General features: G+C 38.3%; 1 protein-coding gene across 1 annotated transcript in view; it reads right to left on the bottom strand.

Moving 5' to 3' along the window:
* The window catches only part of KCNH5 (potassium voltage-gated channel subfamily H member 5), a 264962-nt gene that overhangs the window by 158262 nt on the left and 86694 nt on the right, over positions 1-20006 (bottom strand). The window contains exon 7 of the mRNA XM_012777657.2: positions 17290-17716. Coding sequence (XP_012633111.1) covers positions 17290-17716 — 427 coding nt within the window. The remainder of the gene's footprint in view (positions 1-17289; positions 17717-20006) is intronic.

Raw genomic sequence — 20006 nt, 5'->3', positions numbered from 1 at the left:
TGAGCTTGAGGAACGATGTAGTATCAGACAAAGCCTAGAGCTAATGAAAACAGAAAGAATGATTTAAGTGGCGGTTGCGTATAACAGCACAGAGCTTCCAAAGAGCAGGGGCCATTCAGAATAGCTGAGAAGCCAAGCAGACAGTGTCGCAGCCTTGCAGGTTAAGGAGACAGACATTAAAGCAATCAATGAGCCACTGATGGGTTTAGCAAAGTTGGGATATTCCCCACTGACAAGTAGCCTGAGACAAACAGTAAACAGCAGTGAGAATGTTTTGATCAAGAGCTGTATAACTCTGAAACATAAACAAATATAAGGAAGCAAGAACCAGTAGAACTAACAGAACCATGCAAAAAGACAGACAGACTCAGTCGAAGATAGAGAGAGGCTTGGCAACATGCATGTACCTCTGTTACCTCTCAAAATCCCACAAAATAACAGTAAATGGATTCTCTGAAGCCATAAAACCACAAGGATAAAAAGAATAGTAGAACACACAATATAAACAAAATTTTGGAAGCTGGGAATCATAGGATAATCTTAGTAGTTTCAAGAAAGTTGAATCTTAAACCAGAAAAATGGAAAGCCAGTTAACTTGATTTGCACTACGGAACCTACAAATACCCCAGGAATTGCCACCCTCAGGTAGCCCTGGAAGTGAGAAGGCAAAGGTGGGGCTGAAACTGGAGGATGTACTGAAAAGTCTGTTTAAGAAGCACATGGATGACTCCTCCTTCCCACATGCCCTCCCTAATTCCACAGAGCTAGCTGATTTCCCTTTCCACACTTCAAGCAGAAGACTGCAGAGGGTTCCTGCACTGAAGAAACAGCAGAAATAAGGGGTCCCATATTGAAATCTCGGGGTTACGTGAAAGTTTACACACTGAATGTCCAACCCTCAGCTCTATTCCCCACTCAACTTCCAGAAAATTGGATGCAAGGGTTATATTCTCTAGGCTGGAAATTGGAAAATTCCTCTCTGAGTAAACTGGCAGCACAAGAGAAAAGACCTAAAAATACTGATGTTGAGGATGTCCCATAAAATAACCCAATTAGATCTCCCTACATTAAGACCACAGTCACAAATCCAGCCATAGACAGACAGCCAAGATTCCCAGGCATCTGCATAAAGCCTCTAATGTGAGGAACAGAGACCAAAACCAACAAACCAAAAATCATTTTGAAGGAAACAGACTATTTGGGGAAACAAAAAACATATATAAACTATGTTATATCCTCAGTGAGAGAAGATTTTGCATTCATGAAGCAAAAACAGGATGCCACAAGAAGTACACAGAGAAAATGCAAGAACTCAGGAAATTAACATAGGCCAGCAGAAATAAAAACTCAATAGAAGGATTAGAAAATGAGTTATAGGGGAAAGTTTCTAGACCATAGAGTGAAAAAAGATGAAATCATAGAAAATTGTAGAAAGGGATTAAAAATCTAGAAAAGAAAACCAATCCAGGAGATCCAATATTCAAATAATAAGAATTTCAAGAAAGGGGGGAAAACACTTGTGATTCATCCATAAAATAACTCAAGAAAATATCTCAGGAGTGAAAAACAGGTATTTCCAAATGATGAAATATACTCACTGAGAGCCTTGAAGAGTAGTTAAAAACAAGTCAATGAAAAGACACATTGTTATAGTATTTCATAATAGTGGGAACCAAAAGAAGATTCTAAAGGTTTACAGAGGAGAGGAAGAAAGAAAAACACATTTATATGAATCAAGATTCAAAATCAGTCTTCTCAACAGTTCCACTGAAAATCAAAAACAAAAGAGAAATGCCTGAAAATTCTGCCATAAAATTATTTCTAAGCTTTAAATCTCTACCCAGACAAGCTATCAATTAAAATAAGTGAAAGACATTTTCGAACATGTACAATCTCAAAAATATATATATCCTTTATGCATCCTTTTTCTGGAGGCTACTGTAAGAAGTGTTCCTTCAAAAAAGACGCAATAAACAAATATTCCACAAAAGAGAAAAGCAAAGGGATTCCTGAAGATCATGGATGAAGGGAGATACCAGGCGAAGAGCTGTGAGTCTGGCCTACAGACCACTCCTGGCTAGAGTAAGTCAGAAGTCTGTAAGAAAGATGCCTCCAAAAACAAGAAGTCATGACTACCTGATGTGAGCATATTGAGATTAGAATTACTCAAGAGAGCAGACTTTAGCATTGAATTAAAAAGAAGCACATGAAAAACTGAGAAAAAAATATTAATGACAATCATTACCCTAGGGAAAACTGAATGTTGTGTAGGCAAATAATCATAGTATACCACATGACTCAGTTGTAAATAGTGTTTGCATAGTCATTATAATGGAAACAGCTATTGAGTCAATCAAAATTATGATCTAAATGTATTGAGAAGAGAGAATTTTGGAAAATGCATACATACATACACAGATACACAGACACACACACACACACACACACACACACACACACACACGGTGGTAGTGAAGGGGTAGAAGATGGGAAAGAGAATTAAATTTTCATCTTCCGAAGATGCAAATCAATAGACAAAGACTAAAACTGAAAATTCTCTCCAATAATCATATTAGAGATAAAAAGATAAATACCATCAAAACAATAAAAATTATTAGAAAGTAATCCCTGAGAAATGGGAAAAGGCATGGAGAACAGGGAATTTCTATTCTTCAAAATGAACCTTATAACACGATTTGACTCTTTAAACTATGTGCATTTATAACTTTGATCTAAAAATTAAATTAAAAAAAATAGACAAGTAATCTGAATTCAGATTATGGGAAAAAGAAGGCAGGACAACCAGGGGTTTGGAAAAATATTTGGGATTGTCTTCCCTTCTTCTGTAGGCCCTGAGTTCCTTCCTGTTCATCTCAGCTCTGTCTTCCGTGATATTGTCTATTAACCAAATTCCATTACGATCACCTATTTTTCCCTAGAAATTTCTCTCTAATGACTGAATTAGCAGTTAGAATCACATAGCACAGAAAGGCTTTGGTCAAATATCAGAAGCCACTGAAATCTCCCTTTGGATGAATGGACACACTTTTTTAAAGATGCAAATTTCTCTAAAAAATACATTTATATGGTTTTGTTTCTTTAGCAAACAACAACAACAAAACAGCTATTTGTGTTTCTGATCTAAGCTGAAATAATCCTGACCTTGTGTTGCCCTCTATGGAAGAGAATCTTCATCATCAATTTCTGCCTATGGTACAGACAGTTGTTTCCAAACCATTTAAATTCCCAGGTGTTCTCTTCTATAGTCAATAAACAAAGGAAGATCAGAGCATGGCAAATTCATTTAAGCCACGACTCAGTCATGACTGAACGTGAGGGACACATACACACAGAATATTCCCCGTCCCTCTAATTCCTAGTTCTTCCTAGTAGCCCCTCTGCTGTCCTCCTGTGGAAACCCCGGGCAGTCACTTTTCAAGAGGAGAGTGGGTACAGCTGAGAACAAAGAAAGCAGCTTAGCTTTGAGTTTCAAATTAGACTTTTTCAAAGCCCATAGCCAAAACAATAATCTTGAAAGCATAGATTTCCTTTGTAAGTGCCAGGCCCTTGAGACAGCAAATGGCTTTTTTTGTTCTTGTTACATTTTGTTTTCACTGTTAAAATTTCAGTTCTTTTCCCAGAAAACATGGAGGTGGGGGTCCGTGAAACATAGTTGGGCAGAATAGAAAAAAACTATAGAAGGTAACAAAAGAAACTTGAATTAGGTTGAGAGGAAATCCAAAGGCAGCAAAGAAGTATATCCAGCTCCCCACGCAAAACTCTGTGAGGTGACAGAGTGGCCAGAGCAACCACAGGGCAGATGCCACAGTGAAGGGCATTCTGAAAGGTGGAAAAGTAGGAGGGCAGGGGGTATGACAAACTGAATTAGCTCTGTTATAGAGTCAGCCATATGTTCATACATCTGTGTTTTATTGTATAAAAATTTAAGCCCACCACTAAAGTACTTAGGTCTGGAGAACTGGTGTGGTTTTGCTTTGCTCTGAGTTTGCAAGTTTTCCAACATGGAATAACCAGATACATTCATTTCTCCAAGAAGAATTTATTGAGCATCTACTGTGATCCAGTTATGCTAGGAATTCAGAGTTGAACTAGAAAGAAAAGCTTTGAGGCTCCCATTTTAGTTGGAGAGACAAACAATTAAAGACTGTAATTATAGACCATAATAAAGGAATAATGAGGTATAGAGTGACAGGGACACTTAAGACAGATTGGGGGGGAAAAAGGTCTCATGGCAGTGATCCAGGGAAAAGGTGGTATGAATTAACAATCCTTGATTATTTTCCCACCATAGAGCTAAGAAGAAAAAAAGAGTCCTTAAAGAATCTCTTTCCTCTGGGCACCACTGCCTTAGCTCCTTCCCAGCCCTGCCTGCCGAGCAGCACCCCACGCTCCCAGTGTATTCTCCGCCCTCCTCTGAAATCTCAGCACCTCTTTTCTCTTCATCTTGACAGTGCGCTAGTTTGAAACTCAGTCCATGCTGGTTATGCTATTTAATAATAAGGGCTGGAGATGTACATCTATTAGAGAGGAAAAAAAAAATAGCAGTCTCTGAGGAGCTTTCTGCAGTCAAGGACACACAAAGTAGGAGTTCTAATGTTGGGACTATCAAGCAAAGTGATCAAGGAGATATCTGAGAGTTGGCTGCCTCCCACTAAATCACTCCTTTTGGAAGAAACTTCTCAGTCTATCAGGAGAGCTGCCCCTTGATCTTTCAATAATTTGTTCCCGATAGCACAGTTTTCAATATTTAAGAGAGAGACAAAGTAACATGATTCTGCAAATCAAACAGAGAAGAAATAGCAAGAGAGGTGGGTGGAGAAGCAGAAAGGGGAAAACATCCAAGAAGCCAAAGAAGTGGCTCAATAGGATGAAAGCGAGTCTATGAAGCCTAGCAAATGTACTCTGAGCACTAGTGCAGGGGAAGAAGCCCATTTCCATAAGGAGTAAATGGAGATGAGGAAGTGAAGACACAGGCTGTAGGAAGCTTAAAGGGGGAAGAATTGGTAGATAATGAGGCAAAGACGATGCAAGATCGAGTGTTTATTCACATATGTATATTGTCCTAGGATTGAAGAGACATGAGCATGTCTATGGGCTGATGAAAAAGAGCCAGTAGAGAGATGGAGAGTTAGATGAATGACACAGAAGAAAGAAGGGCAAACTATCGGAGGAAAAAACCAAGCTACTAACCAAATCTATGTCCACGCCCTAGACCACTTCTCTTAACTCTAGACTCACGTATATAACTGTCCACTGGGCACAACAAATGACCATCCCAAATTTAGCAGAGCAGTTGCTTACACCAAAAGCCTTAAAGTAAATTCTGACTCTTTGTCTCATACCCTCATATTCTGTTGGTTCAAATCATATGTCCAGAATCTAACCATTTCTAACTACTACCACCACCATCTCGCACCGTGACTATGATGCAGCAGCAGGTCAAGGGATGAAGGAATGTACAGTGTGAGTGTGGGGGTAAGGAAGAGGGGCTGCCATTTTCTAGCAAAGCTCTCATAAAGGAAGGAAGTTGGGGAAACACACCTGCAGGGGATCCTTTGGGACCTTTTATAAGGAAACTAATAGGCAAACACACAGGTAGCCCAGGGTAAGGAAAGTTCCTGAGGTCTATGACTCCCATACCAAAGTCTCATCACAAGAGTCAATGCTAGACCAGCCTCTTTCACTAACACCTCCCTAGGGGCATGAATTCAAGCATCCTTCCCTTACAGGACACTTTAAATCAGTGAGGCTCCCAAATTAGACCACAGATTAAGATGTGAGGTTGTTAAAAATAAGTTCCACTTTTAAAAATATAGGATCTAAAAGGATAGCTATAGACCTAGTTTTAAAGAGAATTTTTAAAGCCTCCAGTGCTTTCTGAGAGTCAACTTGAATACAGTCCTCATCATATAAAGATCTTACCTACACACACAGTCTTCAGCCTGTACCTACGCCTGGAATCTGACCCCCTAGGGAAGCCTAACTCTCTTATCACAACGTATGTAAATATTAAATAAGTGGGTGAGAAGCAGTCACTTAGGAGCTGGCTTAGAAATTGCTCCAAATAAAATCCTCTCTCTGAGAACTTCTTAAATCCAAAGAAATTCTTAAATCCATGCATAAAGGCCTTTGGTATGACATTTATTTTAATAAGTTCTAAATATATTTATCTATAGATTTGTGAGTCTTTCAACCTGTGGGGAAAAATTTTAAGTATATCATTTTGAGCAAAATTAAAATCACATGTCAATGGATAGATTCCACATATTTAAGAATCATGTAAATCCCAACTGTTTTTTTCTCTAGCAGAGCACAACTTCACCTACCACATAACAGTCTGTCCTGGGAAATAAATGTGTTAATAAGAACCAAAACTAAATTTATTAGAAAGCCATCAAATAATCTTATAGTCATCAGTAAATAAAATTCTCCTCTGACTAAAATATCTGTTCAAATAAAGTTGGATTTCATAAAAACTTCTAACTCAATTTTGGTTTTTTATAATACAAAATAAAAATTCCATATATATGTTAGGCATCTAATAATCTAAATATATTTTGTTGAACTGAAAGTTGATTCAGAAAAAACACTGGCAAAGAAAAATACTATATTACCATAATCTATTTCCACAAGGTTAATGGCTACTAATAAAATTTTTCATATAGAAAAAAAAATGTTTGGACTCCATGAGCTCTCCATGTGGCCCTCTCCCCTTGCTCATCCAATGAAACTACTCATACAACATCACTATTGGCTCCTGAGGCCACCCAGATCTCTCTTGACTTGCTATCCCAAGTTGCCTTGCTGTTCCCCCTCCCTCCTTAAAGTTCTTTCATCGTTTGTTAGCAACAAAGTCTCCCTCTGGAACCATACTTCCTTTCTACACCCCCCTGGGTTCTCTTCTTAGCCCCTCTGGGCTCTCCTTTCTCAAGTGTCTACTCTTGGCCAGCTCTGTTATGACTGTACCCTACACTTCTTTGACATCAATTACTTTCCATACATTGTTATTCCTAGAGAGATCTTTCCATGTCTCTTATCCCTGGAAACCAAAACCACATTTCCAACTGCCTGGTGAACATCTCCATCTGAATAACCTGTAGGAAGAAGAACTACCTTACTCCAGGAATAACTGCGCCTCCTTTCCTAGCTTAGAAAAGAGCTTCATCATATGTTCAACTGAATTTATTAGAAATCTACAAGTCCTTTTGATCTCTTCCTTCTAAAGTATCCCACATATTCATTTATTCACCCATAGCAACTTTAAAAAAATGTTTCAAGATATTTACATATAATCTCCTTTTGCAAATTTCAAATAACTCTGAAATGTCGAGACTATGATCTCCATTTTTACAATGTTTTATATAAATGATATAAATTCCTAATATGTGATCATGAAAAAAAATTGAACCTAAGTTTGTTTGTCTGATTCCAAAATCCACAGTCTTTTCACGAACCATAAAACTACAGCCTACACGCCAAATCCAGTCTACCACCTGTTTAAAGTTTCATTGCAACATAGCCACGCTCGTCCATTTATATATTGTCTATGGCTGCTTTAGCACTACAGCAGCAGAGGTGAGTAGCTGCCACAGAGACCTTATGGCTCACAAACCTTAATACAGTTACTAACTGGCCCTTTACAGAAAAAATAAAGTTTTCCAACTCTAAACCTATACCATCCTCCATATACCTACCACCTCGGTTTATGCCTTCCTAGATTACTGCAACAGCCTCCTAACTGGTTTCCCTTCCTGCAGCCTTAATCTCTTCCAATTCATCTTCTTGATTCAATGAAGAATCAAATTCTTATTATTTATTACATAACACTTAAGATTAAAGACAAACTCTTTATCAATCTATACAAGACCTGTGACATCCTGGTTCTTTTCTTCCTCTCTGTCCACATCTACTTTCCACTCAAGCCAAAGTGAATGCATGGAGTTTCCCAAAAAGGCCAAGCTATTTCATTCCCACATTTTTTCATAGACTATGTTCTCTTTACCTATGTAAGTCCTGCCGCATTTACCTACCTATTTTGTATTCCGAGCTCAAGAATCACTTTCTCCTAGAAACTTTCCTGAACCAGCTCAGGCTGAGCTTCTCTAATTCATTTATTATATGTTTGATGAGCACAACTATTAACTAGGAGACAATGCTTTGCACTAAATACACAATGACGGACAGGACAAACACAGACCTTGTTCTCACGAGCCCAACTTCTTTATTCCTTATTCTAACTCTTAGCTCTGTGCTCATAGTATAAATAAAGAGAGATGAGATGAAGAGTGAGGCAGAGATGGGCAATTGGGATGAGGATGAGGGGGAGAGAGGGAGAGAGAGATGGTCCGGTGACTTTCCTTTTTGACACTCTCACCATATCACAAGCTTATTGAGGGCTGAAAAGTATGTAGTATTTCTTGAAGGCCAATGCCTACCAGAATACCTGGCACACTGCTGAATGAGTAAAATAATTTTCAGTTGTACAAAGACCCAAGTCAGCCTCAGAGACCAAGATCCTTGCAAATAGTCCAGGCTAGTTGATAGACCACCAAGAAAAATTCCTGCTGCTTTCTGGGAAAACTCAATCTTTACAGAATCAAAGAGGCTTTGTGAAAATGTGACAAGGCATAAAAAGAAACATGGGTATAAAAGAACGTTCCTGCAAAAGACACAAGCTCTGTTTGGAAAAAGAGTCGGGGAATAAAGTGCACATCACACAGTCTTTTTCTAACTACTAGAATATATTAAATACGTCTAAAACTACTACACCATGAAAACAGGTGCCTATAACCCTGAACTTTGGTCTCCACGAAATGCTTTTCCTCAGGGGCTACTCAGCTCATTAAAGAAAAGAAAAAAAGAAAAAGGCCTTTTTTACAAGCTGAGGTAAAGCAAATACAAAGAATTGACCCAGTTTCCAAAATAAACATTAGGCTTAAAGCTCTCTCCATCTGGCTAAAACTAAAACCAGAAATGAAAATAAGCATGTTTACACTGCCATTTCCTACCTACACCACAATAGCAAGGGCAAGGAAAATTTTAACTTATAACTTAATATTATACCAGAGATATTTGAAGTCTCATATTAAGATTTGTAGAAGAACTTTTTTAAATATTGGAAAAGGACAACAACCCACTTTCAAGCCTGCCTGGATATCCTTCTGGGCCAAGCACCTTCCAAGCCCCACTGGGTATGGTCTACAGACCTCTTCCCAGGCCCCAATCCTTTGTCCTTAGACAAACCCTTTCAGTCTTACTAGTTGGCTAAGGTTTATATGGAAAACCATTTCTCTTTCCAAAAGTATATTTTCTTTTCTCTACAATATTCTCTGAAAATCTTTACCCTTTACAGAACATTTTCTATAGAAGACACATCTTACTCTTCATAAAACAAGGTATCACTATCCATGAAAAGCCCTAAAATGTTTGGGGCACCACTTTCTTTCCATCATAACCTCATTTCTAATGCCACCCCCATTCCACTGACAGGCACTCACAGAATCTTAGATGGATAGAATGTTAGCACTGAGCGGGACCTTAATAGTCATTTATTTCAACTTTGGCATTTCACAATTGAAAAATCTAAAACCCAGAGAGATTTAAAGACTCTCCAAGGTCACACAGGCTTTTTCCTCCAACTTATTCTATTATATATTCTCCTAATCCCTGGGCCTTACCATTTCTATTTATTTCCTTTTTCCTATGGGGAGAGGTCAGGGCAATGTCCACAATCTCTGCTTGACTTTTATCTGAATTCCACAGATGATACTGAATGAGCCCATCAACTTGAGAATATAATGTGGCAATGGTCTCCCCTGCATGACATTGAGTGGCCAGTGTGTAACTAGGTCTCCCCGGTGGCACTGAACCACCCTCATGAAGATTCAAAGTTCCCTTCATACACATCCCACTGGCAGGTGGTCCCACTAAACTTCTAAATGTGCTAAACCATTTGCCTGCTGTGTTATAAACCCTACTAGTCAATTACAGACTGTGTTTAGACTAAGTTATTATCAATTACATCCTATTTGAAAATAACAGATTAGCATCATTAGGACTGGGTTTCCTGTCTACCAGGTAAACCTCAGCAATTTTCATATTTATAATTTATAGTTTTGCTTTGTTTTGCTTTTTAAGACTCAGTTTGCCTGACATTCCAGCAGCACAGGTTCTGATTGTCATATACCACATGAGGCAGGCGGCCTCAATTTAGCAACCAAGCAAATAATGATGGAAAAAGTAAAAACGTACTTTTAGATAAAATGAATACTCAAGGTCCAATCTTAAAGCCCTTTAACATATGCTGTACACATGTTTAATAATGTATTTAATAGTGTATTAAAACAAATACATATATATGGAAAGAGAAAGACATTCATGGTTGAACATGAATTATTTATGGTAATGAGGTATTCATCACTTACTTTTTGTTATGTTTCTTTCCTTTATAAAATTATAATGAAAGATGTAAATGTAGAGTTCTTGATAATGGTTAGATTAAACTAAAATTCTATTTATGTGATAATTTAGTAATAAACAAGGAACTAAGTAATGGCTTTCTTGATAAATCATTAGAAAAGGACTTATAAAAACACATTAAGACAAGAGAATAATCATATTGGAAAAATTCCATCTTGTATTCCTTTGTTTTATAGCCATCAAGATAAATCATCAGTGTATTAAGGTGCTTTCCAAATAGCAGCAAAATTAGTCAGTATGCTAATCTGCGGAAAATCTAATAGTCTTAAAGATACAATAAGATTATTTAAATAAAATGGATTAGAAAAAAGCACATGAAGGCACCATTAAATATCATTAAGTATTTACTAAACAAATTAGCAAAGAGATCACCAACATCTTTATCTAAATACATACATTTATACACACACACACACACACACACACATATATGCACTATATTCCACAACTGCTACAGAGAATTAAACTGCAAAAAATATTCTCTTTCACAAAGGCCCCCCAGTACTGAATTTCATGAACATCAGCAGAGTAGCTGGGTTCATTCGTGAATGGACAGACACAGAGGAATGAGGAACGACATCATCACTCTGAAGAATAACAGTTGCTGTCAGAGCTGCGGGGTTCACTCAAGACACAGAGCATGACAAAAATGACAAAAGACAAATTTGAGGGAAAGGATGCATGATAGTAGACATATTCTGAGAAGAACCAAGCAACTCTTCCAGTTCAGAAACCTGAGTAGGGAGATTTTCCACACTGGGCAAATATAGAAATAAAGGGTTTAAGTCTAAGAAATTCCTAGGTAGCAGGTAAGGGACATATCCTGGGGTCCTGCTGACACAGGAGAGATCTGGAAGAAACTTCAGGTGATGAGGACTAGGGAAAGGCCACGGTCATAATGTTTTTGAAGACTTGACTGATATCATTAAGGATAACCTTGAAACTGTATTTCTGGACAGAGTCCACATGCAACTTAGTATAGGGTAACAAGAGCCTAGGAGAGAAATAACCATTAGAAAAGATCTCATAAAGGACCTAGAGACTGGTACTGCTGCCACTGAAATTTCTAAATTTTGCTGGAAGGTATAAAAATTTCAGATGACCTTCCCCAGAAAAAGAGGCTATCATTTAAGAGGAGTGATTGTCTTAACAGAATATAGGCAGCTAGTGTCTTCATCAACCTTTTTGTTTGTTTGATTGTTTTGTTTTTGTTTGGTGTTTTTAGAAATGGGGTCTCACTCTGCCACTCACAGTGGAGTTCAGTGGCACAATCACAGCTCACTGTAACCTCGAACTCCCAGGCTAAAACCATCCTCCCACCTCACCCTCCAGAGTAGATAGTACCCATACTACCACATCTCGCTAATTTTTTTTTGTAAAGATTGGGTCTCACTATGTTACCAAGGCTAGTCTCAAACTCCTGGCTTCAAGCCATCCTCCCACCTCAGCCTCCCAAAGGGATTACAGGCATGAGCCACCTACCACACCTGGCCAATCTTTTGATAAAACATATTTTCTGGCCTGGCATGTGGCTCATGTCTGTAATCCTAACACTTTGGGAGGCCAAGGTGAGGCCAGGAATTTGAGACCAGCCTAAGCATGAGTGAGACCTCATCTCTACAAAATATAGAAAAATTAGTTGGGCATGTCAATGCATGCCTATAGTATCAGCTACCTGGAAGACTGAGGTAAGAAAATGGGTTGAGCCCAGGAGTTGGAGGTTATAGTGAGCTATAATGACACCACTGCACTCTAGCCCAGACAACAGAGCGAGACCCTATCTCAAATAAAAAGAAAAAAATTCATAGTTATAAGGTTACAAGTGGTGCTTCTCAGCTAGCACGGATTGATTACAATCCTAGCACAAGTGAAAGCATGAACCTTTCTGTTTTCCATCTCCTTTTTTCCTTTCCCTCCTTTCCCACCTACACACACACACACACACACACACACACACAGAGTACTAAATGCCTGGCTGTGACTGATAGCACATATTGGACTCTAGGAATACTGGTGCTTTTTTTCATTTGCTTGTTTTCCTTGGTATTATTGTAAGAAAGAAATTATATTAAAATTATAAACAGCTACAATATCCACATTTGGTTGATATTTTTTGCATGTGTGTCTAATAAATTTTAGAATTGTGCAAAGTTACTATAATACTTCATGAGTCTAGACAGTTTTTTATAATCTCCTCTTCAAAGGAAACATCCTAAGAAATCACCAAGGACTCCAGGACTACAAAGGAAATTAAAAGGTATCTCCTTGAAACACTCTGGCTATTAAAACTGGACTTATTCAGAGGCACAAAAGGAAAACCTAAGTCAAAAGGCAAGAATATGTAAGAAATTGGTATATAAACAGAAACTACTGCTCAGGTGTTGAAAGGAGATAGCAGAAACTCGGGGAAAAAAGGATCTGCTTTAACATCAGGTCTGCATTTTGAAATCAAAACAGAAACTTCAGAAAGAGAAAAGAAATTTAAATCTAGCAAGTATAATTGGTCATTCATGGTACTTCATGATATGAAGAAAGAAGAAACGGGCTGACTCTGAACCAATGAAGTTTTGAAAAGTCAACTGAATGTGTGAGAAAATTTCCAACATAGGTAAACTAAGAAGGTAGATGTAAGTACGGTGGGAGAAAAGGTTGTTGGAGCTTCTGTTGACTAGTTTCTTCAAACTTACATAAACAGGCCTAGTGAGAGACTTAGGGCTTAGCAAATCCCCTAAAGGACCTACCACATTCCCAAAGGTTGACAATATAGCTCACCAAGATTCTCACAATGGAATCAGGGCCAAAACTCTAACACTGATTTTTCTTGGCATGTGTCTTCATCATAGACTTAAGCAGGATGGATTCAAAGACAGCAGATTCTCAGCATGACCAGCAGGGACATCTTCAACTTTATTGATTCACACAACAAATTAAGACTGAGCATGGACCTGTTAAGAATTGTTTAGATGTTAGGGATACGGAGCAGAAGGCCCTGCTCTTGCGGAGTTTACATCCTGAAGGAAAACAAAACAGAGCAAACATGAGTTCAGATTTTGGTAGATAGGATGAAGATAAAGGTTAAAGGGCAGAGAATATGGTTGACTGTGACTGTCACTGGGGTGGTTTTTATAGTAGGGTAGCATTGGAAGGAATTTCTAGAGAGGTGATTCAGTGGAAGGAATTCAGGGCATATGTCAGGAGAGGAGTGTTATAAGCAATGGGAAAAGCAAGTACAAAGCCCGTAAGATGGGACTGAGCTTGATGTGTTCAGAGATGAGATAGCTAGCATGGATTTAGGAGAATAAAAAGAGGCAAATGGTAGATAGTGAAGTGAGTGAGGCAGGCACAGGTGAGATTAATAAGACCTTGAAAGACGGGGCAGAGAATCTAGATTTTATTTTATGTACAGCTGGAAGGATTTGAACAGAGGAATGGTATGATCAATTTGCTTTTAAAGGGCCACTCTGGCTTCTGGGTAGAGATTGTGGGGCAGGAATAAAAACAGAAGGAACATATAAAGAGGTTATTTCAAAAGTTCAGGCCAGAGATGATGCTCTGGGTTTGTAAACTACAGAAGTAAAGAGAAATAATCAAATGTATTATGTAGGGTAACCCAGCAGGCCTTGTATATGAATAGATGCAACACCCGAGGAAAACAGGAATCTAGTGTTAGTTGAGACAAGGAGGAAGGGGAACAGATGCTTTGTCTAGGGGTTTCTATTGAGAAATTGATGACATTAGGAGATGTTTAGTCTACTAGGACAAACAAATTGACCAGAATGGGGGCTTCCAAGAAGGAACAGATGACATGTCAAGGGGTCCCCAAGGACTGACCAGATATTCAGTCTATAATAGGGGGTCTCCAAGGACTGACCAACCAGAAAGAGGTAGAAAGGCCACAGAGTGGAGATATGATCAAGGCCACAAATGAGGGTCTCTGGAGCATGCATACAAGTGAGGTGTCTGTATGCGCAAGTGACCCACCCTCATTAACATAGTAAAAATCACACCTACCAGCACCATGACAGTTTACAAACACCATGGCAGCCCCCAGAAATTGCCTTACAAGTTTAAAAATGGGAAGGATTCCCGGTTCCAGGAATTCTCAGCCTTTTTCCAAGAAAAACCATGAATATTCCACCTCCCACTTAACATGAAGTTAGGGAATCAGCATAAAAAGGAAAATCTTGTTAAACTCAGGATCTCCTCTTGGAGGGGTTGACCCATTCCTTCTCTGGAATGTAGTATGTTTTAATAAACTTTGGCACTTTGCTCGCTTGCATCTGCTTGATCTGCTCATTTGCTCTGCTAACTTGGTCCCAATAACTATTCCTTGGTACTGGGAACCACAACCAGGGGAGCTCATACCTGGTCCCCCACACCTGACAGTAGGATGATTCCTAGCTTTGGAGCCTGAGAAACAATATAAATAATGGTGTCCTTCAATAAATTTTATTTTCCTGATTCTCTTATGAAAAAAATAACTATGCCAGCCTATCTACTTTGCAAAACAGTTTGACAATTTCTTTAAAAATTAAACATATACTTACCATATGTTCTAGTAATTGCATTCCAATTATCCCCCAAAATGAAGAACCCTATGCCCATACAAAACCTATACATGAATGATCATATCAGTTTTATTTGTAGTAGCCCAAAACTACTACAAATAAAACAACCAAAATATCCTTCAATGGACGAATGGTTAAACAGTAGTGTGTCTAAATCATGAAATACTGCTCAGCAATAAAGAGGAACAAACCACTGATATACTCCACTTAGATGGATCTCAGGGACACAATGCCAAGTAGAAAAAGCCAATTCAAAAAGTCAGATTTTGCATGATTCCATTTATATGACATTCTCAAATCACAAAATTATAGAGAACAGATTAGTAGTTTTCAGGGCTTAGAGATGGTTGGGGGAAAGGGCAGGTTGAGGGAGATTTTTGTGGTGATGGAACAGTTCTGCAACTTGCAGTAGTAATTACAGGAATCTACATGTGTGATAAAACAACATAAAACTATACACACACATTGCACCAATGTCAATTTTGATATTGTGATATAGTTATGTAAGATGTGATTACTGGAGGAAACTAGGTGAGGGAACAAAGGCCCTCTCTGTACTATCTTTGGAACTTCTATCAAATCTATAATTAGTTCAAAATAAAAAGTTTTACAAAAATCTCAAGCAGGTGTGGTGGCACACACCCTTAGTCTCAGCTACTGATGCGCCTGAGGCAGTAGGGTCACTTGAGGTCAGGAGATCAAGGCTGCAGTGTGCTAAGATCATGCCTTAGCATGATCTAGCAAGTGCACTCTAGTCTGGACAACATGGTGAGACTTTCATCTCTTACTAAAAAGTCCAACTATGTTCAAGTATCAGGCAAAATGTACTGTATAACTATAAAATGTAGTATGGTACTAAATACTATATCTGACAAAATGTTGTCTTCTGAATTTATAAAGCACATGTCTGCCCACACATCCTACCACTTTTGGTATGTAACTATCAGTTTAGTTAATCATCAGGATCTCTGTGTGTAAGAACATTTTCCTCCTGAAGGCCTCGAGAGCAAACAGCACTTGGAATTTTCAGTGTCTAACTGCAAGCTCAAATCAGCAAACAGAGCGTGTGTATTCTTATCTCTGTACCTGTGCAAGGGAATTTTAGAGGAACAGAAGCTAAACAACTGCTAACACAGGTGCTTCCAATAGCTTTCAGATGTTCTGAACTATGAAAACTACCTGCTTAGACCCTAGATATTGCCCTTTTACGGGCCAGCCAAGGCCCCTGGACTTCAATATCTTTCTCATCAACATCAAAATCTAAACCTTTGCAATGTAGAATCTCAGAAAAGATGGCTTAGACCAAAAACCAATGACTATATCCAAAGGCTCAAGAGGTGCTAATAACACTAATCACATATTCAATAAAACAATCTTAGGGTTACTTTAGGTATCAGAACTAGGCTTGGATAAATTATCTAAGTCAACTTGGAGGTATGGATGGTGGTCAAATTGCCCTCAAGATCTTTTAAAACAGCTTCATTAGTATGTATTTCCTTGATGTTCTGGTCTTCTGATGTCACCCAGTCTGTCTGAGTGTAGAGCACCTGGTCTTTGGCCCCTCTTGAGGGCATTCTACTTCCAAGAACACCATCCAAGACATTTGGAACTCAGGCACACTTGCTAAATCCTAGACGTTTCTTATTGCTGAATGAGCTTATATTTATTAATACTAATCCTTTTATTCCCTCAAACAGGCATATATTCAACCTAGACTTTTTGTAATGAAGACTAGATTTATAAACCTTTTTTACTAATCTTAATCATAAAAACCTACAACTTTAATTCAGAAATTATTAACTAAAATATTTTATAAACTATATCTCTCACATCAGATCTCGTCTGCTTTTTTGGAATTTAACACATTGCCAACAATACCAGTGGAATGTGCCAGATGCCACCTCTCCTGGTGTCTTCAGGAGACCTCTGCCAGATACGACACAATGAAGAGAGTTAAATCACAGCGCTCCCATTCTGATTTATGTATCACTCTATCCACGCTGTTTTTCATGTGTTATTACATTCTAAAGAATAATATGTATTATTTTGCATTTTTTTATTTTCCAAGGCTGAATAAAAATTAAACCAATTGCAAATGATGTGTATTAAACTCCTTTATGAAAACAAAGTAGTTCATTTTAATCCTATCAGAGATTAGGAGCCAGGAAAATTGCCAACAACAGCAGTTTTTTTTAAAATGAAAAAAAATCAAGATACTTACAGCCAACCATCATCATGGCCACAGAAAACATCTTCTCCACATCTGTGGTAGGAGCTATGTTCCCAAATCCTATGGTTGTAAGGCTTGTCATGGTAAAGTAGAGAGAGGACACATACAGGGAGTCCTTGCTAGGTCCTCCTTCCCATATCCCTGCACTGGTATTGTATCGATATGGAGTCCCAATGCTCAAGGCCAGCTGGTAGAGCCAACTGTCTATTTGGATGGTGTTGGTGACTTCGTCGATGACCTCGTAGTCTCCAATGCTGTACCATATGCAGGCCAGCCAGTGGGCGACCAGTCCAAACACACACACCAGGAGCACGAGGACTGCCGCGCCGTATTCTAGGTAATGGTCCAGTTTCCTAGCAACACGGCCAAGTCGTAAGAGCCGCACCACTTTTAAAGAACTGAAGAGACTGCTGATACCCTGAATAAAAGAAAAGACATGACACGGCACTTTCAGAAAAGAAAAGGCTAGGAAAACAATACAATGGCTTACCTTCATGAACTTGATCATGCAGTTATAGACTAAGAATATACATACAATATAGCTCTGACTTTAAGTAAAACAAAAGACCCAAAATGGTAAACTTTTATTTAAAATGTGCAGATTTCTTCCCATTCAGACATATCTGTGAATTATTATATAATAATATCAAATACAATTAGTTTTTCATTAGATAAGAAACACCCAATTTATTTTCATAAGTGGAATATAAATGGCATAGAGAAAAACTGAATAACCAAAGAAGACAATTGCTTGAATGCAATATACGCAGAGTGTAGAAACAGGGGTCATAAATTCACACCTTTTATTTCTTCTTCCTATAAAACTTTCCCCCTACTCTGAAAGGTTTCTTTTTATTTCTTACTTTTACAATAGCTACAAAAAGCAAAACTCCTGTAAAAGGAAGCCCAACCTTACTCCTGTAAAAGGAAGCCCAAGCGAACAGGAAATACTTGTGTACATATGAGGAGAATGAGCAAATGTCATTGTTGGTTCCACTACCTGCTGCCACAGCCATGATAAGCACTAACTTCTCAGAGCTCTGAAAACGTGAACTAAGCTGAACCTAGAATGGGTACAGAGCCTGCGAAGTCCTATTATCCTCTAGCAATAGTCACAGAAAAGGAAACCAAAAGGGAACATCAGCCAAAAAATTCATATTCTGTTGAGAAGCTTAAAATACCAAATAAAGCATTATCCAAATCAGAGCTTTATTAAATCAAGGAAGGTCCCATAGTTACTCTTTTGGAAGCACATGGCAGGCCACCTGGGGAGGTAGGAAAAATGTATCCCTGATGTAGATCACAAAATAGAGAGGTGGGGGAAGACAAAACAGTGATGGGGCAAGTTTCTTATCTGATCATTACCTATAAGTTGAATCGAGTCCATGACTTCCTTACTGCTAATTCTATCCCCCAGAAATTAGACAAGGAATCTAACATAACCTGCTCTGAGCCTAACTCTGACCAACATGGAGGAACTGGCTGGTGTAACAGAATAGATGTAACATTAATAACACTTTAATTATGGCATGATAAAGTTCTTTTTATTGTCTGTCCACTCAGGCTGGCCTGCAGTGGCACAATGATAGCTCACTGCAGCCTTGAACTCCTGGACTCAAGCAATCCTCCTGCCTCAGCCCCCCTAGTAGCTAGGCCTACAGACACATGCCATCACATCCAATGGTAAAGTTCTTTATAGTTAAAGTGGAAAAGATTAGGAATGCGTTTGGTTTGTTATACTATACTCCATATGGTAGTGTATGTTTGAAATTTTTCCTAATAAAAATGTAAAACAGAGAAAGAAAACAAAGAAAAGTAGAAACAAGGGAGTCTATAGAAACGAAAGAGTAGCAGGGTCACTCTGCCAGTTTGCTGTCTCAATTTCAATCTCCTTAGGCCTGCCTCTGTTTAAATTGCAATTCTCAAATATTATGGCATGTTTACAGTCTGAAAAGAAATTCTCATTTCCCTTGAACATTTGGGGGAGCAAGAAACATACTGAACTTTAGACAGTTAAAAAGTGTAGAATTAATAAAATGCAGAAGACAAATTGGCATCATATAGTGACATGAGATGTTGAAAGGTAAGAAGGTTCAGGAAAGCTTGGGAGCTCTCAAAAATGGAACTGTGTAATCATGAACAAGAAAGACAAAAGTCAGCATTTATTGAGCACGTCTATAACCAGACTCTGGGGTAAGCTCTGGGGACATTAAGATAAATATGCCTCTGCTTCTGCTCTAAAGAAATCCATGATCGAAATGCATGAAAAACTCAGAGTTCATTTTAAAAGTAAAAACAATGCTGCTATAAATATTATTTTCTAGTTAGCTCAAACTTTTAAAAGAACTGTGGGACTTCTGTTTAAATATTACATAGAAAAGTCATTGCAACTCTAAAAACAAAGAGAAGAAAAAAACAGAGAGAAAATCTCTATCCTATTCAAACTACAATACAGCCACAAAACCCAACTACAATGTAAAGAACCAGGGCCTACTAGAATTAGGCCCAAATGGTGGAAGGACACTCACCCCTGATCTCTAGCAGGCAAAGAGGGTACCCCATCCTGACAGTCACCTGTTCTGGACTTCACTTACTCACAAGTACATTTTCTAACATTTAGAAGTAGTCCAACTCTACTTAAAATTACAAAATATTTTGTGAGTTTAGAAAGTAACAAAAGATTAGTAAAATAGATATATGTACATATA

The sequence above is a fragment of the Microcebus murinus genome, chromosome 6, assembly GCF_040939455.1.
Source record: "Microcebus murinus isolate Inina chromosome 6, M.murinus_Inina_mat1.0, whole genome shotgun sequence".
Taxonomy (NCBI): Eukaryota; Metazoa; Chordata; class Mammalia; order Primates; family Cheirogaleidae; genus Microcebus; species Microcebus murinus.
This window is presented reverse-complemented; position numbering and strand designations above follow the sequence as displayed.